The sequence below is a fragment of the Geotrypetes seraphini genome, chromosome 19 (assembly GCF_902459505.1).
Source record: "Geotrypetes seraphini chromosome 19, aGeoSer1.1, whole genome shotgun sequence".
NCBI lineage: Eukaryota > Metazoa > Chordata > Amphibia > Gymnophiona > Dermophiidae > Geotrypetes > Geotrypetes seraphini.
Window position 1 is genome coordinate 13,599,916 of NC_047102.1, and position 23,669 is coordinate 13,623,584.

Below are 23,669 nucleotides of genomic sequence, written 5' to 3' on the forward strand. Positions count from 1 at the left end.
GTAAAAGCAGTTAACGTAGCTGGTTTTAAGGAAGGTTTGGACAAGTTCCTGGAGGAAAAGTTATTGAGAAAGACATGGGGGAAGCCACTGCATGGAATATTGCTGCTCCTTGGGTTTGGGCCAGGTACTAGTGACCTGGGTTGGCCACCACGAGAATGGGCTACTGGGCTTGATGGACCAGTGGTCTCACCCAGTAAGGCTATTATGTTCTTATGACTAGGAAATTAGGCATCAAAACGGCAGATGATGTGAACAAGTGTAAAGTGATGCATGTGAGAAAGAGGAACCCAAACTTTAGCTAGGTGAAACAAGGTTCCAAGTTAGAAGTCACTGCCCTTGAAAAGGATCTAGTAGAAAACAAAATTGAGAATATTGTAATGCCTTTGTATTGCTCCATGATGTGACTGCACCTCGAATACTGTGTGCAAGTCTGGTCAGCACATCTCAAAAAAAGATATTGCCAGGATTAGAAAAGGTACAGAGAAGGACAACAAAAATGATAAAGAGGATGGACCAACTTTTCTCTGAGGGAAGGCTAAAGCAGCTAGGGCTCTTCAGCTTGGAGGAAAGAGAGCTCAGGAGAGATATGATAAGAGGTCTATCAAGTACTGAGTGGAGTGGAATGGGTAGATGCGAATCACTTGCTTACTGCGAGATCAATATTTTGCATGCTCGTTGAATACTGCGTCCCACGGCCAATGTTTTTGTGGAAAGCTTGCAATAGAATCCATGTGGTCAGTGGCTATAGCTGCATGGGCCCTTAATAGTGGTAAAATATTTAGATTAACAACTGGGTTGGTCTGACAGACTGCAAAAACTACAAGTCCTAGTGGAAAATTTGGTTTCGTAGCTGAGTCTGTCTAGTAAGTTGCATCTGGTACCCTAGGTTTTCTGTGTTTGGTCAATAGCCATGTTGGAATTTCTGACTATTTAGTTTATTATAAAGTTTCATTGTTGCTGGAAAGGACTAACGGGATCTTAATGCTTTTCTACCCCAGATAGTGGAGTACAAAAGACAGAAAAGAAAAGATGGGTCCTGGATAAAGAGAAATCTTTTAGGTAGTCATTCTCTGTGGCTGACTGCCAGGGTGTAGCACTGGCGTGGGCAGAATGGATAGGCAAGAAGGTCACTTTTTTTTTTTTCTTCTGCCATCATCTACTAATTTATTCTGTAATAGTAGTGATTCTTTGAAAGATCATGCCAAATCACTGACCTGGAACCTTTTGTCATATATTAAAAAAGGAGGAAGGAAGACCAAACAGCAGCCAGCATGGTTAACAAGTGAAGTGAAGGAACCTATTAGAGCTAAAAGAGAATCCTTCAGAAAGTGGAAGAAGGATCCGACTGAAAATAATTGTAAACAGTCAAATGAAAAGAAGATTGTGCTGGAAGCAAAAACACAGTAAAAACTTTTTTCTAGGTATATTAAAAGCAAGAAGCTGGGAAGGGAATCGGTTGGACCTCTAGATGACCAAGGGATAAAAGGGGCTGTCAGGGAAGACAAGTCCACAGCGGAGAGATTAAATGAATTCTTTGCTTCGGTCTTCACTGAGGAAGACGTGGAGGAGTTACCAGTGCCAGAAATGGTATTCAGTTCTGATGAATCAGAGAAACTCATACAAACCTCTGGAACACTGGATGATGTAATGGGTCTTTTTGACAAACTGAACAGTAGCAAATCACCAGGACTGAATGGTATACATCCCAGAGTGCTGATAGAACCAGCATAGTACCAGAAGACTGGAGGGTGGCCAATGTGACGCTGATTTTTAAAAAGCATATGTATGGTGCATCTTTCTCTAAACATTTATAATATTAAGCCTATTCGTATAAAATATACTTTTATGGAACCACCTGGCTTTAATTAATTTACATCCAGCTGCTCCTCTGAGGCTTGAACCTAGGACCTCTTGCACACACACAAAAGACTAGCCAAAAACACACTTTTAAATACAAAAGAATACACATTTCAAATCTGACATATTATAATCACAAAACAGAAAATAAAATTATTTTTTCTACCTTTTGTTGTCTGGTCATTTTATTATTCAAATCATGTTGGTCCCAAGTTTCAGGCCTCCTAAAACAGAAACAGTAGTGAACTGCCTGCCCGCCAAGGCTTCCCTCTGCTATGTCATCATTCATTGTCATCAGTGACGTGACAGAGGGAAGGACCCAGCGGGGCAGGCCAGGAGAAGCCTGTTCAGGATGCTGCCTCTGCCCATCAAACACCGCCATTGCTGCAGCCACTTTAGAAGGCCCGGAGGTATTGTCAAGATTCACTGAATCGGCGAGTCCGATTTTTCCAGCAAATGAATCGATTCACCGAAGTGAATCGGGCAGCACCAGTTCTGACTGACTGCCACATAAAGTCAAAGAACCAACAGTACATTCTTTAACCTGCATTTTTATAGGATGTGTGTGAAGATCACAATTTGTTGAATGCAATTATGACAATCTTGGCAGGCTGCAAGCTAGAAGGCCTGAAAGTTAATTGAGATGCTCTTGCGCTGGCCCTGCTCATAGTGGTGCATTGGAATGTGCCTCTAGGAGTCAGACACTGCATTTTGCAATATGGTAGTGCTAAAAACAGGAGCAAGTGGGTGGTACAGTGGTGTTAAATCAAAAATACTACATTGCTGAAGCACCTTGACAATCGTGTGATGACGAGAATTACCAGTGAATGCCAGATGATCCTACATAAGAGAATTTAATCTCAGATCATAATAGCTGTGTAAGATGCTCAAGTAAAAGATTTGCTAGCTGTGGAAAAGTAATGTTTATGCTGACAACATCCAATGATCCCAGTGATTTTTGCTTCGAAAATCCACAAGCTTTTAATACAACTTCCAGATAACGTTTGCTGTTGAGTCTTTATTGGGGCCTCTTTCACAGGACGTAGGTTTATTAGGAAGGAGTGGCCTAGTGGCACCTTGAGGTTGTGGGTTAGAGCCCCATGCTGCTCCTTGTGATCCTGGGCAAGTCAATCAATCCTCCAATGCCCCAGGTACATTAGATAGATTGTAAGCCTGTTGGGACAGATAGGAAAAAAAAAATGCCTGAGTATCTGAATGTAAACCAGTACAGAATAAATCAATTTTTGTGCTCCTACTTCTTACCTCCACTCCCAAACAAAGCAGGCAAACTATGCCTAAGTCTTAACTCCTTTTACCCTGAGTTGGTACAGAGAGCTTAAGCCGCTGCTGTCACTGTAAATGCTCCTAGACTTCTTATGCCCTGACTAGAAAAGATAGGCATCTCTTGTCTCCTGTAATGGCCTGAGCTTCTTGCTAGCTGGCTTTCTAATCACATGCAGGTAATTCAGCAGGGGAGACACAGAAGCAAAGACAAGAGGTTAAATTATGCACAGGGTTTTGGTGTGTTTTTTTTTTTTTACCCTAGGGAAGTTTTCTCCAAAACTAATCTCATAATAATGCTGGACACCGTGGAAGCCAGTGACGTCATAGTGGTTAAAAAAATATCGTTTCTTTTTCCCCACTGAGAGCCAGTGGGTGTCGCTGTGCAATCCCTTAATGCAGGACCTCAAGGTCTCTACTTTAGGGCCCCTTTTTACAAAGCATTTTAGGAAGGTAAATGTCCCAAAGCCCATAGGGATTTAAAAGGCTTTGGGGCTTTTGCTGCACAGCACTCACTATAGTGCGGATTTGCAAAAGGGGGGTCTATTTTATTTATAGCATGAGGAAAAGCAACAGTTGCATTTTTGTTGTCAGCACATTTGTCATATTTATACTAGAAATGCATTTCGATTAACATTTTAATGTAGATTAATATTACTTATTTATTTTTTCACTGCAGCTCTTTGTGACTCTGGGCAAGTCACTTAACCATCCATTGCCCAGAGTCATAAGAGGCTGCAGTGGGAAAAATATAAATAACATGCTTTAATCACTCAATTGATCAAAATGACACATTTTAATGAAAATGCACTCCTAAAAATTAAAGAATAAAATGTAAAGACAAGGTAAGAAATAAGAAACACAACATACTAATTGAAAAATGACAAATTAAAGAATCCAAAAAATATGCTTTATTGATATCAACAAATGTCCCAAAATTATTATTATTTTTTTTAAGTCCTACACATATAGTACAAGTCCCAGTTTTCAGGGCCTCGAATGTAATTTTCACACACCGGTTTTTCCAAAATCTTGGTTTTTACTTTTAAAAGTACTCATTTAATTTTGGAATATTAAAAAATTACATAAGCTCGTAATTCCCCCACCTTAAGATGACGTTTTATGACGCGCGTGCTTAGGAGTCCATTGCATGCTTGAAAAAGTATCCTTTTTTTTTCTTCAAATATTTACTGAAATTTTAAATGGTTACAATGCAAAAGATTCTTAAGCATTCAAAAGAACAAGAAATGTATCTCTTTTTTTTTAAGGAAAAACCACACTCGCCTCCGTTCTACCGCCCTCTCTTAAATCGCCTGTTACGTCACAATTTTACGTAAGCTGGAGGGCGTGGGCCGAGCGCATATTCCTCGCAGCCAATCAGAAGACTCGTTCAGTGCCCAGGAGGAAAAAAAAAAAAACCCTCCGCCGAGCAGCTCGCACATGCGTCCTTCCGCTCCCTCGCCGGAGCGTTGGTGGGGTGGGGAGGGGGCGTCTCTCGCGCCCCTTCAGGAAGAAGATGGAGGAAATCGACTGGTAGCGGGGCTGACGTGAGTCAAGAGCAGGCGGGCGCGAGGTGGAAGGTAGAGGGAGACTGCGGCGGGCGCGAACTCTTGAAACGTTCGCGGGCGCGAGCGGTCGCTCGCCGCCGGCCTCGGCCGCCTTCTGACGTCACTTCCGGGTCGTGGGACCAAAACGTGACGTCAGAAGGGCGCCGACGCCGGCGTTAGCGGCAGGTGGAAGATGCTGCTGGCACCAGCGAACGTTTCGAGAGGTACCGGGGAGGGGAGGCGCAGGGCCTACTGGACTAGTGCTTGTAGGGAGTAAAGGGGGGGGGGACATAATGTCCCTAGCTACGCCACTCTGACGTTTGTTGCCGTGGGATGTTGATATGAGCAGGTGTGAGGTGGCATGGCACCCTTTAGTCCCCGGGTACCAAGAAAGGGTGAATTCAGAGATTTCGTGAAAGTGTCTCTTCCTTCACCTCTTCTTTATAATATTTATTTATTTGTTCATTTTTATAGCCAGTCCTCCCCGAGGCCCAGAACGGGTTACAATAAAATAATAAATAAAAGATAGGTGCTTGGAAATAATTTCACCCTGGCGCTGAATCCCTGTCCCCAATATATGTTATATAAAATGTCAAGGCTTGGCAGCGGATCCTTAAGCTTTGGTAAGGAACCGGGGCCAATCCAAATGTATATCATAAACCTTTAGCTGTGCCCTCCCCCCCTTCCACTGGTCATTTCAAGAAACACACACTAACCCAAAAACCCAACATCTCCCCTTCCCCTCCTATCTCACCAGGAGTCACAATTTGTTGGTTGGTATTGGCTCAACAGACTAGCTGTGAGGCCTTGAGCATCTTTGCATGCACAAGACCCTTGTTGACTATCATACCCCCTTTTCCGTATTGTATTAGAATGGCGGAGCCAGCCCTCTGAAGTGCATCAGCTCTTTGGGCCCTGGTGGGACGTACTGAATGGCAGTAGCTTCTGGGGTTCTGGCAGGGAGGTAACTTTTTTGTTTGATTTTTATTAAGCTGGTATCGGCGCTTGGAGTTATATGTACACACAGTTTTTGCAATACCAATGCACAAAATAGCATTCCAGCAAATGCAGCGTCAAAAGCCAGTACAAGTTTTGCAATTAGCTTGCGTGCAAAACTCAACAGGATAAATTGTGTACAAAGCCTAGTATAGTTTATTACACTGGCCCTGTGTAGCACACGCTAATGAAGGTACCATGCATTATTAATACATAGGCCCTATTACATAAAAATATGACATGCAGTAAAAAAAGGCAGGGTAGAGCCTTTTACTGAATCTAGCCTTCAGTTTGTACTTAATGAAGATGTCTAGTGCCTGAGACATTGCTGTCATGACATTTACTGACTGTATTCCACAATCCCCAAGTATGCTTTATAACACTTAAAACTGGAAAGATTCTAGAAGTTGCACACATTGCTTACGTTTATAACATAAAAATATTTTTTAATGTAACCTACACTATTTTTCTGTAGGTTCTAAATCAGCTATGACACTAATTGGCAGGTAACAAAAATGAATGTATTTCCTAAATTGTTTTTGAGAAATTTTAGGTTTTTTTGTAATGTATTCTGATGAGAGCTGTGGCATGTTACTTTGAGCCTCTATGTTTCTAGTATTAGTGCTGTTTAGGCTTGTTTCATTGCTGGTTTGATCACTGATACCCAGTCTCTGAAAGAAAATTGCATTATCCATTGTAGCATTGGTAAGTTTTTCTCCTCTTTCTGGTTTATACCTGCTCACAATATTTTCTAATCAGGAGATTCTCTGACTTAGACTAGTGATGGAAGCATCCATATCCTGATGAACCAGATTATTCTGTTTCTGGAACAGAACTAGAGTAGCATTTACATCATGTAATGTATTGTGAAGGGACAGAATATCCTGTCTGAAAGCTCACTCTGTTTTCAGTTGTTGAATCCAGGTGCCATGGTGCACAGTTTCCTGTGTGTTTTTACTCCCTTGTATGACCAGTTCAGCTACATTTGAGATTCAGTTCAGCCTAGCAAGTTTCAAATGCTAGCTTCCCTACACCAAGGAACAGAGGTTTTTATTTAGACCTCAAATTATGAGAAAAGGCATCCTTTCATTTATTGTTAGTAATGATATCTTTAGTTAAATGATGAAGTACTAATTGGAGCATGTTTACAAAAAAGTGTAATTTTTGTACTTACTGTGGGTTCTGTGCAAAACTGAACACATGGTAAGTGCACAGCTGTGTACCAGATACAGAGGGTGTTGCCATAAGAATTGCCATACTGGGACAGACCGAAGGTCCATTAAGCCCAGTATCCTGTTTTCAGCGGTGGCTAACCCAGATTGCAAGTACCTGTCGAGATCCCAAGGAGCAAAACAGATTTTATGCTGCTGATCCTAGGAATAAGTAGTGGATTTCCCCAAATCCATCTTAATACTGGCTTATGGACTGTTAGAAAATGATCCAAGCCTTTTTTTTTAAACCCTGTTAAACTAACTGCTTTCACCACATTCTCTGGCAACGAATTCCAGAGATTCATTGAGTGAAGATTTTTTTTTCCTGGTTTGTTTAAATCTACTACTTAGTAGCTTCATTGCATGTCCCCTGGTCCTAGTATTTTTGGAAGGAGTAAACAAGCGATCCAGAATCTGTCTTTCATGTACCACATAGGGCAGAAGACAAGATGAAGCAGACCAATAGATAATAGCAATACACATTTTATCCAATCAGCCACCTGACATGGCCACATTTTACTTCAATAGGCTGCATCAAGGTTAGGGTTAAAGGGGGGAATCTAAGTTTTCTCCAGAAAACAAAGCAATCCTTAAGCCAAAATGTATAGGCTCTTTAAGCAGGCTCTTTAAGGAGGCCATATAGGGCAGAACCATAATGCAGGCTATTTGGCACATATATAATGCAATGCCATGCAGTATCTGACACTATAGATAACATGGTGTGGCTCTTGCAGAGATAGTAAGTATGATTTCTTGTACAACCCCACTCTATTCCTGAACACTCGGGTAGTCAATCCAACTCGCAAGATCTGTAAAAGTCCTTTGTTTCACACAAGCATTCATTTGTTCTACCCCCCCAAAACACGGTTCAGCAAGGGATCATAAATATGAGGAGGTGCTGAAAAGTTCTCAGTCCAACCAACTTTCTAAATTCTAAGTGTTATTTTGCCACTGTAGCTGAAAAGAGTGTTATTTTATTTTGCAAAGTGACAATTTACAGAATCGTAATGCTATATTTTGACATTGTTTCAGATCATTGATTGAACCATATCAACGAAGAGTGTGGAATTTTCAAGTCTGGAACTCGAGAGCTGTCATGAAGTTCCTATTCCTGCATAAGAAAACTCCAAAGGAAATCCATGAATGTATGATGCAAGCATTGAGTGACAAATGCCCATCATACTTCACAGTGAAGAAGTGATGTGCAAACTTTCAGCAGGATATTTTGAGCAGCAAGGTCTGGGAGTCCTCAGATAGTGTAAACTCATGACATTGTTGACCATGCCCATGATCTGATTTTGGCAGATCAGCGAATATTGGCTAAATCAATTGCTGAGATGTTACAGATAAGTTGGGTGTATAATCCACAAGCAGCTGGGTATGCAGAAGCTGTCAGTCAAGTGGGTGCTCAAATGTTTGAATGCTGACAAGAAACATCATCGAGTTGATTTTGCCAGCTTTCTGGAATAACTACTTACTGTTGATTTTATTTATTTATTTAAAACATTTGTAAGCCGCATATCAAACACCATTACATGCATAATAAAACTAGACAAGACTTAGATGAAAATAAAACATCACCATACAATATACAATTCAAAAAAATCTGCAAATAAACAAACTAAATAATAGCAAAACTAAAAAATACCCGAATCTGAAAATGCCAGTCAAAAAAAGTGGGCTTTCAAACTTTTTTGAAAGGCCAAAAAGTCAGTGATCAAATGAATACCTGGTTACACCACTATGGTCCTGAGACAAAACAACAGTTCATGCAATGAAGGCATTCAGTTTCTCCAAGGCCAAAGAAATTCAAGACCCAAAAGTCATAGGAACGTTCATGGCCACAGTGTTTTGGGATCAGGAAGGTGTTGTAATGACTGACTCTTCCAAGGTGCCAAACATTTAATGCAGAATACTACTGTAACTTGCTGTGCCAATTAAAGCAAGCATTTAAAGAAAACAGGAAAGGGAAACTGGAAAGGAGTTCATTTTTTTGCAAGACAATGCACCTGTTCACAAGGCTGGCAAAACAATGGATGTTTTGACACAGTTGGGATTTCAGTGCATAGACCATCCACCCTACTCACTAAACCTTGCTCCATCTGACTATTTTCTGTTTCCAAACCTTAAAAAGTGTTTGAAAGGACATTGCAGCAGTGGAGCAGTATTTCAGTGACTAGTCATCAGAGTACTTTTTGGGGGAAGATTTACAAAAACTAGGAGTGAATATGTGGAATAATGTGTAAGTTTCATGGCTGCACGTCATTCCGTTCTTGGTTGGGCTAAGAACTTTTCAGCACCCCCTCATGCTGTGCAGAATATGATGGGGGTTTTTTTCTGTTGCCAACTACTGTGTGTTGTATTTTATTGATTTAGATTTGTACAGCTTCGGGAATGCTTTCCAACAGAATTTATGGTGTTTTCTTTTTTTACCTTACATACCATTCTACCCCTTAACAGCCAATTCACATGAGAAACGTTCATGGATCTGTGAATGTTGGAGCTGGATTTCTGGATATGAATGATAGGATCAGAGTGTTCAGAGGTAGAAGGGTAAAAGTGGAAGAAGCCTTTTAACTTTTGACAGGGAAACACAATTTAGTGGTTTCTTTTAAGTCCCGGAAATTTGAGCAGGCTTCTGGATCCAGATGAGGGAATAAGTGTTGCAGTAAGGCAGGAAGGACAACAAAGGCAGTGACTGTGATTTAGTGGGGACGAAAAAGTGACTTCCTTGTGCCCTGATAGAGAGGGAAGGTTGAAATGGCTAATTCGGGTATGGGAAGGAGATGGCAGCTTTTGAGGTGAAAAAAGGAAACAGTCAGATATACACAAAGGCTCATATAATCTATAAACCGGTGTCTCTCAAACTGTCTGCCCCGAAGAGATTCCAGAATTTTACTTTATTTTTAAAAAATTCCCTTCATAAGTATGCACTAGAATAGATGACATGTACATTGCGTACATAAGTCTGTCAATATTATGAATGTCTGTGTGCGTAAGGATACAACTGCCTAAACAAGCATCATTCTTTGACATGATTGGTCCTTGAAAACTAACTGCAAGTAATTGTGGTTTTATTTTCATTTTTTTTATGCAGCACTTATCCTAACTTGAGCAACAAAGCAATCAAGGCTCTGTTACCATTTGGATCTTTTTATCTTTGAACTTGGATTTTCAGCTCTGACAGAAATTAAATGAAAAAAAAAAAAAAAAAGAACGACTGCAAATGGCGAATGATGAAATGCATATTTTTGTTGACAGTCGAGCAGCATTTTGAGTTAATTTGCACTCAAAAACAAGCACATCCATGCATTGATTAGCAAGTCTATCAACTTTAGTTTCACTGTTGTTACAATTACTCATACATAAGCTTAAAAATCTTTAAATAACTCTCAAATTTTTATTTTTTTGTTGGTTTTGCAATTATAATGTGCCACAAAAAAACATTTGCTCCATTTAGGGTTGCTTTTACAAAGCCGCAGTAGCGGCTTTAACGCGCGTGACTTTAACACGCGCACTACCTGCTCGAGAGGAGGCGGTAGCGGCTAGCGCATCCGTTGGTTTAGCGCGCACTATTACGCATGTTAAACCGCTAACATGCCTTCGTAAAAGGAGCCCTTAGTGTGCCAGAGCTAAAAAAGTTTGAGACTGCTATAAAATAGTGCCTTAATTTAGGTTCTGGTAGGCACTCTACCGGCACCTAAGTTAATCGCAAAATGCCATTTAAAAGCATTCTTAAAGCAAATTTCAAAGCATCTACCAGCGCCTAAAAAAATGGCTTTGGAATTGCGCCTTCGGAGGTGCTTTGATGCCTAATGCTACTGTAGGCGTGGCTAACGCCAAAAGAGGTGTTCGGCATCATAAAGTGCCTCCTTAGGCGTGATTCATTTAAAAGGCGCTTGAAATGTAGGACTTGAAAACCCTGGCTCACATTTCTGGTGCCTACCTTTCCCGAAGGTGCGATTCTATAAATGGCGCCATCGCATGATTAAGGTGGCTGCAAACAGCGGCGTCATTTATAGAATCCGGGCCAGAGAGGCTGGTGTGGAATAAAATGGACTCGACACAGAGCAGAGTTTCTGCAAAACAATGGCTGCTTTAGGAGGCGGTACATCTGATGAACACTGCTTTATCATTTATGCATCCTCTGTAATCCTTATTCATCACATATAAGACTTAGTGGAGCTTCGGATGCGGTAGAGGGAAGGCCCTGTCGGGGTTAATGTAATGGGCTTAAATACTAATATATATATATATCTTCTATTTTGGGGGGCTAAAGAGGGGTCAAATATGTTTAAGAATGTATTACTTATTACTTATTCTTGTTGTAATACATCTTGGATAATTCTTTTGTAATCCGCCTTGAACTGCAAGGTAATGGCGGAATAGAAATCCCTAATGTAATGTAATTACTCCAGCAAAGCACATGGAAAAAAATATATACTGCATACAAAATCTCATTTTCAAAAGGTTAAGAAAAGAGAAACCCTACTCACAATGGCTGTGCTTCAGAGCAAGTAGACATGTCTGATGCACAATCTTGACATCATTGTGACATCATCAGTATGCACCTAGATGGCAGACTGCCACTAAAAAATAGGAATATGTGCTGGGATATCTGACCATACTTGGGATTTGAACCCATGACCTTTGGAAGATGGAAGAAGTGTCTTTAACCACTGAGCCACAGGAGCTTCTTTTATTTTTAAATTGGTGAGAATTCTAGATTCTCTAAGACTGGTAGATCAATTATATCAATTTTGAAAAAGTTTAAAAACCTGGTTGTTTTCACAATAGTTAATTTGATTTTAGCTGTCGTAAAGTAATTTTAAGCAATTCAACATACTTTTTTTCTAACTTTTTCCATCCATCTAATCTAACCAATTTCTGTTTTTATCCCACAGTTTTTACTTGTTATGTTTCATTTTTTAACAAACTGTAACCGAGTCGAGCTCCTTAGGGAGTAGATTCGATATATAAAATGAAGATTAGATTAGGTGCAAGATCAGACACATCATTTGCTCTGAAGCACAGCCATTGTGAGTAGCGTATCTCTTTTTCATTTCTTAACCTTTTGGAAATGAGGTATAGTATGCAATATATATAGATTTTCATGTGGTTTCCTTGAGTAATGCATTATTAAACCTCTTTTTCTATTACAGTGGTACCTTGGATTACGAGCATAATCCGTTCCAGGAGCATGCTCGTAATCCAAAATGCTCGTATATCAAAGCAAGTTTCCTCATAGGAAGTAAGGGAAACTTGATTTTATATGTTCCCACCCCCCACCCTCCCCCCCCCGAGGCCAGCAGCGCTACTCCCCCCCCCACGAGAACTGGCATTGCTCCCCCCGAAGGCCCCCCCCCCCGCGAACCGGCACCCCCCGCCGCCATCGTGCACCCCCCCTGCCGCCATCGTGCACCCCCCCGCCGTGACCTGAGATCCCCCAACCCACCCGAACCCTCTTCTTACTTCCAGTGTAGCCTCCGCATCGGCACCGACACCAGCATGTCCTGTGCGTTGGTGCCGGTGCCTGAAAATCTGCTTCCTGTGCCGGGCCTTGAGCATGCCTCCCCCCAACAAAAAAAGGATACTGTGAGTTTCTGTTGTGAGCATTTGGGTGACGTTAATGACTTCAGTAGTTGATTCTTTTGTCTTTTGCTTAGATGCGTTAAACTTTCTTGGTGCCTAGACAGCTAAAGAAGCAGGGAAGCAGACATGGTGCTGGAGCTGCCCAAGCAGGAGAAATGCAGTAGGTTCTTTGATATGGCCCTTCTGAGACAGAGTTCAGTAATCCAGCATGGTCAATAAATATTAGGGCCAAAAGTGGGACATCAGAACCTTCAATAGAGTAAGAGGATGTTTCCTGCTAAGGCATGAATGAGAGATGTTATGAAAACCATGGACCATAGGACCAGAAGGATGCTATTTGGAGGAGATGGGTGTTAATTATATGCTGGAGTGGGAAGGAAAAACTTAACATACTTAGGCCCAGATTCTCAAAACTTTAATACCGTAGCTAAACTGCTTACCGATGGTTTAGCCTGTACGCATTTTAGTGGCGGATTATCAAAACAGATTATCTCTGTCAATAGCGAGCTTTCTAGCAGTCTCCGACAATGACATGCCAATGGGCTCTTCAGCATTGAAATGAACCCTTAGCCATTTTCTAAAAGCGACATTGGCTTTTGGCGACAAAAATAAGCGACTGGTCCAGGGATGCCGGTCAGTGTCAGAGACTGCTAGAAAGCCGGTGTGGTGATGCAGAGTTAGAGATGCCCATTCTTCCGCTGCATCACTACACCCCTTGCAGCGGCAGCAAACACCCCCCTCCCCTTGAAACAGCAGCGATTTCCCCCCCCCCCCCGCAGCAAGAGAGATGCCCACTCTCCCCGCTGCCAAGAAATGCTTGCCACTACTCAGCCGTGTGCATGCCCCACAGCGGAGAGATTCCCATTCTCCCCACTGCCAAGAAATGCCTGCCGCCGCTCAGCTGCATGCACCCCCTGCAGCAGGAGAGATGCCACTCCCCGCTGCCAAGCGCCCCCCGCCATAGAACACCTCCCCCCGCCTCCGACGCCTCTCCCCTTCCCTCCACAAAGATGCATGGAAGACAGACTCCTTCCTCCCAGCTGGCCTGCCTGCGTTGTCTAAAATAGGCCTTCCCCTCCCCGGTACATCTTGGCCTTATACAGCCTGGGCCAATCAGAGCCTCAGGCCCCTCCCTGGTGCATCCCAAGATGCACCAGGGAGGAGAAGGCCCATTTTAGATGGCGCAGGCAGGCCAGCTGGGAGGAGAGAGTCCGCCCTCCATGCATCTAAGTTGAGGTAAGGGGAAGGGGCGTTGGAGACAGGGAGAGGTGTTCTATGGCAGGGAGGGCACTTTGCAGCAGGGAGAATGGGCATCTCTCCTGCTGCGGGGGTTATGTGCAGCTGAGCAATGGCAGGCGTGTCTTGGCAGCGGGGAGAGTGGGCATCTCTCCCGCTGTTGTTTTGGGGTTTTTAACGCTTTTTTTTTTTGCGCTTATGCCCATCGCTATCACCAGCGATGGGTACATACAAATTTAGCAAATCTTCTCTGCAGTCCGCCAACCTCATCTGCATGTTATTTTACTGAAAATGTCTCGCTTTTTTCAATTCATGATCAAAATGGCTGCGTTAGCAGACCGTTGTTTATTAACGCAGTTTTTTGAGATACTGGAAACCCATAGTGAGAGGAATGTTCTCTACACCTAACATTAATGATCATTTCATGTTACAAGTTTATTTTATTGTAAAGAGAGAGAGAGCTGTGCTCCTATATAATGTGAAATATAATAAATATTGTTACTTATTCACACAATTTTATATATTGACCAAGAAGGTTACTAATAAAAATTTAGATTAAAAAAAAGGCTTGCTTTTTTTTTTGTTTTCACTTAAGTTGATCACAATGACCCCAAAGAAAACAGTGAAAGAGAAGATGCTACTAAAGCCTGAGATAGGGAAGAAAATGATCAGAAAGAGGAAACAAAGCCGTAGAGCGATTATCTATGAGCCTGGAACCGAAAAACTCTGCATAAGGAAACCAGCCTGGACTCTTGGAGGTAGGGGTAAAATTCTTAGGGATGTATTCTTCTGTCTTGACAAAATGCCATTCCCATATTTTTTTTTTTTTACCTGATTTGATTTTATCTTCTGATTTAATAAATCATGAGCTGCTTTTAGAGAAATGTCAATATTTAAGGGTTTCAGGTGTTGGGTTAAATTGTCTTTCTTTGTTTTTGAGTCAATGTGTCGCAGCTGTATTGTTAAGGAGCATCTTTTCTTCCTCGAGAGCCAAAGGCAGGTCAGGTTTTCAGGATATCCACAATAAATATGCATCTTAAGGAGGCAGTGCATGCAAATCCATCTCATATATATTTATTGTGGATATCCTGAAAACCTGACCTTCCTGTGGCTCTTGAGAACTGGAATTGTCTACCCCTGCTCTAAGTAAACCATCAGCTGTATGAACCTGGCTTCCCTCCCCCAGCCCAAGGCATAGCTCAAAGCCCTACTCTCACACCCCTTCCCAAGGGGTGGCTCAGAGCCTTACTCTTCACCCTCCTCCCCAGATCAAGTAGGCTCTACTCCCCCAGTCCAGCATCTCTTTCCTTACCCTTAGGCAGGGTTGTCGAAGTCCCTCCTTGAGTTCCGCAATCCAGTCGGGTTTTCAGGATTTCCCCAATGAATATGCATGAGATCTATTTGCATGCACTGCTTTCATTGTATGCTAATGGATCTCATGCATATTCATTGGGGAAATCCTGAAAACCTGACTGGATTGTGGCCCTCGAGGAGGGACTTTGACACCCCTGCCCTTAGGTCTCTAGCATCTATCTTTCCCTACCACAACTATGTCCAGCGTCTCCCCTTTTCTCTCTCTTCCCCCTCTCCCCTTTTATAGCATCTTTGTCCTTTTTTACTGCACCTTCTCCTCACATGTTCAGCATCTCTGCTGCCCTACTTCTATCTCCTGTTGGAGCTGGCTCAGCTGAATTTGCAGCACCAAAATTAAAAGTACGGATGCCCCCTTGTTGCCGCAACAAGGGGGCATCTGTGGAAAATCAGGGGCGGGAAACTGCACGGGGACACCGGGAAATTCTTTTTCACTGAAAGGGTGGTTGATCGCTGGAATAGTCTTCCACTTCAGGTGATTGAGGCCAGCAGCGTGCCTGTTTTTAAGGCCAAATGGGACAGACACGTGGGATCTATTCACAGAGAAAGGTAGGGGAGGGTCATTGGGGTGGGCAGACTGGATGGGCCGTGGCCCTTATCTGCTGTCTATTTCTATATTTCTATGATAGCGGGCGTTTGAGCACTGTGCACACTCGTGGCCTTCCAGTTTCTGCTTCTTCCAGTGCTGAAAGTACTGCTCTACCACTCGTGCCTAAAGTACGCTGCTTTTCCTCGCTCCCTGAAGCTTGCTTTCATAGTTGGATACCTAGTCCACCCTAGCATGAGGTCGTACTGTTGGCCAGCTCTGAGATAACAGACTTCCAAATAGCAGTAGTCCCTTTTCAAAAATTGATAGCTTTTGGCCACATTTATATTTTGCCCTTGACTCGAGTGGGCTGTTGTACTTTTCATTGTGTTTTTTCTCTGCGTCAGATCACAATACATTTAGCTTCTTGGTGAAGAATATGGGCACGATGTTCCAGCCAGCAGAGAGGCAATGCAGCCTTGTACATTACATCTATCGGAACATGCTGGGTGGGATCATCCATTCCAAGCTCAGACAGGTGACAGCATCTATTATCTCTGCTTACGTTTTGATATACCACCCAGCCTTCTTGGATCGGGGCGGTTTACAATAAAATGTACATCAAAATTTAAAAGAAAAGAGTTGTCACCACCTGTTGTTGATAGCTTTGTTCTGGCTGTCTAGCCTGTGGATGTTTGTTCCTTTGCAATTGTTAATAAAGATATTGGAGAAAAAAAAAGAAAAGAACTCCCATTTATTGGACAGGAAAGACCTACTACCACCATTACTAAGTCAGACAAAAGGAAAAAGAGGGCTCTAGTGCCTTTGACTAGGAGAGGCCCTTGTGCTTCTCGCTTAAGGGGAAAAGTGCTAGGGTAGCAATGCTTTTTACCCAAGGAGAGTAGAGAGAGGGTCCATGTGTTTTTCTCATTGGGAATATTAAGAGAGAGTTTTAAAGTTTATTACAATTTTTTTTTTTTTTAAATATATCTTTATTCATTTTTACATTATGCAAACAAGTGTACAATAAATCAAGTCATACTATACATTCTTCACTTGAAACTTTACAGTCATCTTATACTATAAATTACCTCCCATCCCTCCCTTTCCAAATATTTTTGTAATTACCCCTCACATTTTCATAAAACCCACCCACCCACCCTCCCACCATATACATACTAAATGGGGAAAGTTTATTTCAATTTTTGATATACTGCCATTACAGAATGTGTAGATGATAGTGGTATACAGGCATAAAACAAAAGAACTCTATTAACTGACAGGATAGAAACATTTATTCTCAAGAGAAACAGCATGAGGGAGATGGATTCTGATGCTTAGTACAAAGAGAAGGAGTCCCGATACCACTGAGCTCAGGTGGCGTAAGCAGCTAACTGTTTTAGCCGTATTTTCTCCCATTCAGCTTCTTAATAAATGGACCTAGCTAGCGACCTTGCTGTTCCTGGGGGGACAGTAGTTGCACGCGTTTTGTTTTCTTGATTCTGCTCTGGTTTGCAACTCAGAGCAGAGAGTGATATCTCCTATGTACTCACCCACAGTGTCTCCAGCAACCCTTTGTCCGATCCCTCACCTCGTATGGACTCTCCCGATTCGCTAAGCCGTTCGATAGGAGGGTTACATGTCTGGAATGGCATCCTACCCAGCCAAACACAGTGGCGGTGGGATCCAAAGGCGGCGACATCATCCTTTGGAATTATGAAGTGCTCAACAAGACCTGTTTCATTCCAGGGGTATGTTGTAGAGTTCTCTTTCTTCAGCCACAGCCCTAGACATACTTAAAGATACAACTAGAGATAGACACGGTGACAAAATTCATCACCGTTCCCATCCCCGCAGATAACCGCGGGAAATAATCCCATGTCATTTTCTAGTGTCTATTTCAACCTCAGACCTTCTTCATTCTTCAAAGCAAAGCTTGCGGGTCAGTGGCTGGGCCCATTCATACTGATTCTTATGTGAGCCAAGTTTAGGATAATGAAGCCATTGTGACATCACTGATGAGGTTGGCTCTTAGGCACTGGTGGAATGAGGCATTTATGACATCACAATCTCAGCTCTGGAATGTTGCTACTCAACCTCAGTCCTTCTACATCAGCATTTTTCAAAGCAATGCTTGAGGGTCAGTGGTTGTGGGCATTCATACTCTGATTCTTCCCTCTCTCCTTAAAGAATGACATGAAGATGGTTTCCCGCGGTTATCCGCGGGGACGGGAACGGTGATGAATTTTGTCACCGTGTCATTCTCTACAACATCTACTGTGTTTTGCTATCTGACAAAACAGAGTCTCCCACTAGAAGTGCAGATTATGTAGTGAATAATAGCAGATACGAGCTGAAAGGCCCAACTGTGTTCAGTTCGCTTGCATGCAGTCTAGTCCAGCCTGGCCCACCCCTTCCCCGCATCTTTTACCTGACTTTTCACCTTTTTTACCACCACTCAGGGCTCCTTTTACTAAGCTACGATAGCGTTTTTAACACATGCTAAACATGCACTATGCGGCTAGAACTAATGCCAGCTCAATGCTGGCGTTAGCATCTGGCATGCACGGAAATTTAGCACGCGCCAAGCGTGTGCTAAAACCCCTATCGCAGCTTAGTAAAAGGAATCCTCAGTTTCCTTCCCAGCATGCCCAAAATGCATTTTTTTCTAGTAGTCTATTACCTCTACAGCAGGGATCTCAAAGTCCCTCCTTGAGGGCTGCAATCCAGTCGGGTTTTCAGGATTTCCCCAATGAATATGCATGAGATCTATGTGCATGCACTGCTTTCAATGCATATTCATTGGGGAAATCCTGAAAACCCGACTGGATTGCGGCCCTCAAGGAGGGACTTTGAGACCCCTGCTCTACAGGTATGCCTTCTAAGGTCTTGTAGTCTTCAGCTTTGCTTTTGACAAGATCTTAAATTTTAGGCTTTTTATATTGAAGGTTTTGGTTTACCCATCTCCTAGTTTTCTTGGAATTCTAATGCAACTGTACCACTGCTGTTCAGCATAGTCCATAACTTAAGTATTGTGTGCAATTCTGGTCGCCTTATCTTAAAAAGGATATAACGGAGCAATTAAAGGTTCAAAGAAGGGCAACAAAAGTGGCTTCCTTAGAAAAGAAAGGCTAAATAGTTTATTGTTCTTCAGTTTTGAAAAGATGACAGAGGAGGCAGGATAGAGGTCTATAAAATAAGAGCCTAGAAGTTGCCCTACTGGGTCCGACCAAGGATCCATCTAGCCCAGTATCCTGTTTTAGCAGTGGCCAGGTCACAAGTACCTGGGAGAATCCCAAAAGGTGGGAAGATTCAAGAAATAAAACAAATACACGGAGTTGAGATCAACAGATATCAAAAAGCAGCAATCCAAATATCTCCTTCTCCCCCTTAACAAACACGATGATTATTATTACTACAGTAGTAACAAATTTTTCAAGTTAATAAAAAGTGAAAAGATTCCATGCTTCTGACCCCAAGGGATAAGCAATGGTTTTCCCCTTAATATGGGCTTTTTCTCCAAGAATTTGTCCAAAGCTTTTTGAAACCTAGTTACGTTAACTGCTTTTATCCCTTGCTCTGCCTATGATGGGTCGATGCTCAGAACCACACCCGGGCACAGGAATAGTGCTATATACTGAATATCTTGCCACCAGGGATAGCTTGGTACACATCCCATATTGGCAGACAGGAAATGTGAATTTTTCCACTTCCAGGGTTCTTTCCATTCCATAGATTCTCTCCTCCAGCATTCTGTACAGTTCCCGCCCTGCTCCCTCTCAAGGCCAGTGCTCGGACACCTTTTCACACTGTCCACTAGCACCAGCTGAGGATCAGAAACATAAATGGATGTGCAAATGTTTTTTCATCTTTGGTTGTGTAAGTGGTGTTTTAGTGCTATAAATTGCTTCCAATTCTCTTTCTCCTGTAATGCCTTTGGCTTTTGTACCGAAAGAGTTTCAGGGCCTAGTTCTCTGAAATAAATCACTGGCTTCCTTATGAAAAAACGATGGGCTTTGTTTATAGAAAATTTGTCTTATAGGTATAACATAGGGCAGTGATTCTCGAGCCTGTCCTGGGGGACCCCCAGCCTGTTGGGTTTTGAGGATATCCTTAGTGAATATGCATGAGACAGATTTGCATACATGTCACTTCAATTATAAGCAAATCTGTCTCGTGCATTTTCACTAGGGATATCCTCAAAACCCAACAGTCTGGGGGTCCTCCAGGACGGGTTTGAGAACCACAACATAGGGAAAAGCAATTTCTATAGTCACAAAATCAAGAAAAAATTTTCCAACTAGAGGGCTGTATGCTTACCAGTAGAATTGCCAGAACAAGGAAGAGAGGAGTAACTGGACACCTGTGCTTTTAGATGTTTGCACCCCCGTTTCTTCATGAGCACAGTTTGTTGTTGTAGTGATGCTCTTTTATTTCCTTGGTCCATAAGTGTCTCAGGCTCTTCATGATTTTTGGTGGTTGTAATTCATCCCTTCCCCTTTATTGCAGATGGGAGCTGGAGGATCCATCACAGGCATGAAGTTCAACCCTTTTAATACCAACCAGCTGTATACGTCATCTGTGAGAGGCACCACCACTCTGCAGGATTTTACAGGGAACAACATATGTGTGTTTACCAGCACAGACAACTGGGAGTAAGAGCATTTTTTCTCTTCTTTCACCATGTGTGGGTGTAGGTGTGAAGAAAGATGAGGGTACATAGGAAGTGTGCAAAGAGCTCTCCCTCATCATCTTTCTGAGTCCTCCTTGCTTTAGCACAGGGAAGTGTAGTGGGTCAGTTTGGGTGTGAGAGATAAGTGTAGTAACTCTGAGCTTCTACCTTGTATGGGAGAGACAGGTGAGAGGTCTGAGCTTCCAAGCCCCTGTACTGCATATTTATGTTGGTAAGTATAGGAGTCTAAGCTCTGTACATGAGAGATGCAGATGGTATAAGGGTCTGAACTTGCATCACCACCCTGTGTGTTTATGAACGTGAGGAAAGGATATGGTCTTGAAGGACCTTGTTTCCATCATTACTCCTGGGGGAATTATGAGCAACAAAATGTCATTTTATTAAACCTTATGGGGAATCCCCCCATTATAAGGCCTGACCCCTCCCATCAGATCACACTGTAATATTCCACTCTCCTCGGTCTTGCTGCAAATTTATCTTGAACCTCTTCCCCTCCCTTGGCAGATTTGACCCCCGTCTTTACTTTGCCCTCCTAGCCTTCTTTCCCTCCCTCTACTTTCTTCCCCCAGCCCTGTACATTCTTTCTCTTCAAGCATATACCCCCAGCATGCTCTCCCCCCTCCCTCTGTCCACAGCACATAATCTGCTGCTTGATGTAGGACACCTCTCTACAGTACAGAGCCCCCTTAATGGCAGACCCTATTCCCTACTTGCTCAGGGGTCCTCTGCCTATATAGCATACCGTTTGTGCCTCCCCCCACAATCATTCAGCAAGAAGAGATGACAAAGAGCTACACATCTGGCTGTATCCTCCTCTGCCCTCCTAGGCCTGCTTATTTGAACTACGTGGCTGTATGGAGACCCATGCAGCTCAAATAAAAAAGGTTCAGGATGGCATAGGAGGAGGAGGAGGAAGAGGACACAGCCTGATATGCAACTATTTTCTGTCTTCTCTTGTTCCATAATCAATTACTGTTTTTGGTGGAACTCGTTGCGTCACATTTATAAAATGAAAAGAACAATTGCGATACAAAGAGGAAATTATAATAAATTTAAAGAGATCTGGGGGCCATTGAGAAAGTATTGCAATGAATGAATGCATACCATTTTTCCAATATAAGTACAAGTGCAAATGAAGGATGGGGGGGGTGTTTCTGAATTCGATTAAATATTTAATTCATTAGATAAGAATACTTATATGATATATTTGATTGTATATAGTGTGGGAGGGGTGGGAGGGAAGGGATTAAATCATATGTATTAATGTTAAAATAAGACATTCAAGTGATGTATACAATTCTATATGTCAACTTTTTATACACTTGATGTAAGAGATAAAATGAATAAAGAATTTTTTTTTTTTTTAAAGTTTTTATTTCCTTTCTGAACATCTTGTAGTCTGGGGTTGTTATCAGATTGGAGATCTGGTTATCTAGTTTTGCTGCTTGAGTGGCTAGGAGGCTATCGTATAGTTTTTTTTCCGTTTAATTTCTTTGATGGGGGGGGGTGTTTTTCTATGTCTGGTTGAGGTAGTTTGGATGAGGCGGTTGTTCAGGTAGGTTGGGCTGTCTCCGTTTATAGTTTTAAATAGTATACGGTAGAATTTAAATAGTATTCTTTCCTGGATTGGGAGCCAGTGTGAGTTGAGATATGCCTCTGTAATGTGGTCGTGTTTCTTCAATGAGTAGACGAGCCTCAGAGCTGTATTTTGAATTGTTTGTAATTGTTTAATCATTGTTGCAGGGCAGGGGAGGTAGAGGATGTTGCAGTATATGAGATTTGTTGATCTCTTGTCTGTGACTAGATGATGTATGTTATTTTGTAAACTTCCGTGCGTTGTTGAGAGGACGGGCTAAGAAGCAAATAAATAAAGTCACATACTAGGATGTGACCCCTCCCCCCATGTATCTCATGAATCTTCTGATACATTGGGGCCCCCATACACTATTTGTGTGTGTGTGTGTGTTGTTTCTCCTCCCCCAGGCAGAATGCCCAATTGGCTCCAAGAATCCTCCCTCTCTCTCCTGATATAAATGTACCATCTCCCTGATATAGAGCTAGAGTCACTAATCTGCCCGAACATGTCTGTGGCAGGCCGATGAATTCTCAGCGCATCCTCATGTAAATAGGGGCGATTGGAGGCACGCTCCCCCCCCACCGACCGCAAGGATCACTGGAGAGTGATCCTGATACATGCACAGACCATCTTCTTTGCCTGTAGATGGTCTGCACATGCTCACTGCAAAGGAAGAGCTGGAAACTTTATTTCTTTTTTTTTTTTAAATACAGAGCTGGAAACTTTTGCGAGCCCTTAGTTTTAACCAAGCGGGTTGAAAGCGGGGATGCACCGCAGGTTAAAACCACGGAGTCGGGGCAGAGAGCAGGGTTTTTGCACAAGCAACTGGTCCTCAGTTGTTTTTGGATCAGCCAGCCCAGTCGGTGTCCCTGAAATTGTTTTGCGAATCGCGTCCTTCCTACTTTGCATACCGTTCCTCCTCATTTGCATGCGCGGATCAGATCGGAGGATGATCGACAAAGAGGTTAGTGAATCGGGTCAGAGGAAAATTGGGTCGACACATGATCGGTGGGCTTAGTGAATCTAGCTCTTAGTCTCTATCCCCAGTACATGATGCTTTGACTATTGCAGCCTGAGCCAAGAGCTCGGGTGTCTGGATTTAGATTTCTAATCTATTTTCCTTTCAGTTTTTGGTATTGCAGTGTCGATGTGTCTGGAGCTAAGCGTACTGTGGTGACAGGAGACAACGTGGGCAATGTGGTGCTGCTCAGTACGGAGGGCAAAGAGGTTTGTACGCCAGCTCAATGACTGTGATACTTCATTGGCTTTTCCTCATCTTTTCTCCTTTTCCTGCTTCGGAACACGTTGCCAGAGTATGTGGTAAGAGCGGTTAATGTAGTTGGTTTTTAAAAAGATTTGGATGAGTTCCTGGGAGGGGGAGTCCACAGTCTGCTTTTGAGATGGACACAGGGGAAGCCACTGCTTGTCCTGGGATTGGTAGCTTGGAATGTTGCTATTATTTGGGTTTGGCCACTGTGGAAATAGGATAGAGGGCTAGAAAGACCACTGGTCTGACCCAATATGGCTATTCTTATGTCCTCTCCAGTATCTTTATTTGCCTTTTCGTTATCTTTAAATCCTTTCTATTGGAAAAGAGCCATAGAGTTTAAGCTCCAGACAGAGCATTGTGAATCCTAGCAAATACATATGACAAAGAAGTCTCCTCAGATACTGCTCAGGAGTCCGACGGAGCCTCTTCTTACAAACAGCTAGGAGCTCTGAACAAAGGCCACGCTAGCCTATTGGGACCCTAATTGGGTTAGAGAGGGAGGAAGGAGCTGAG

The 23,669-nt window shown here is 42.6% G+C and overlaps 1 protein-coding gene across 1 annotated transcript in view; it reads left to right on the top strand.

The window, feature by feature from the left end:
• The first annotated feature begins 4,530 nt into the window (after window positions 1–4,530).
• The window catches only part of DDB2 (damage specific DNA binding protein 2), a 29,096-nt gene continuing 9,957 nt past the window's right edge, over window positions 4,531–23,669 (top strand). Inside the window, exons 1-7 of the mRNA XM_033928135.1 lie at window positions 4,531–4,685; window positions 12,559–12,644; window positions 14,316–14,478; window positions 16,025–16,155; window positions 17,177–17,368; window positions 20,127–20,272; window positions 23,014–23,113. Coding sequence (XP_033784026.1) covers window positions 14,325–14,478; window positions 16,025–16,155; window positions 17,177–17,368; window positions 20,127–20,272; window positions 23,014–23,113 — 723 coding nt within the window. The 5' untranslated portion in view covers window positions 4,531–4,685; window positions 12,559–12,644; window positions 14,316–14,324. The remainder of the gene's footprint in view (window positions 4,686–12,558; window positions 12,645–14,315; window positions 14,479–16,024; window positions 16,156–17,176; window positions 17,369–20,126; window positions 20,273–23,013; window positions 23,114–23,669) is intronic.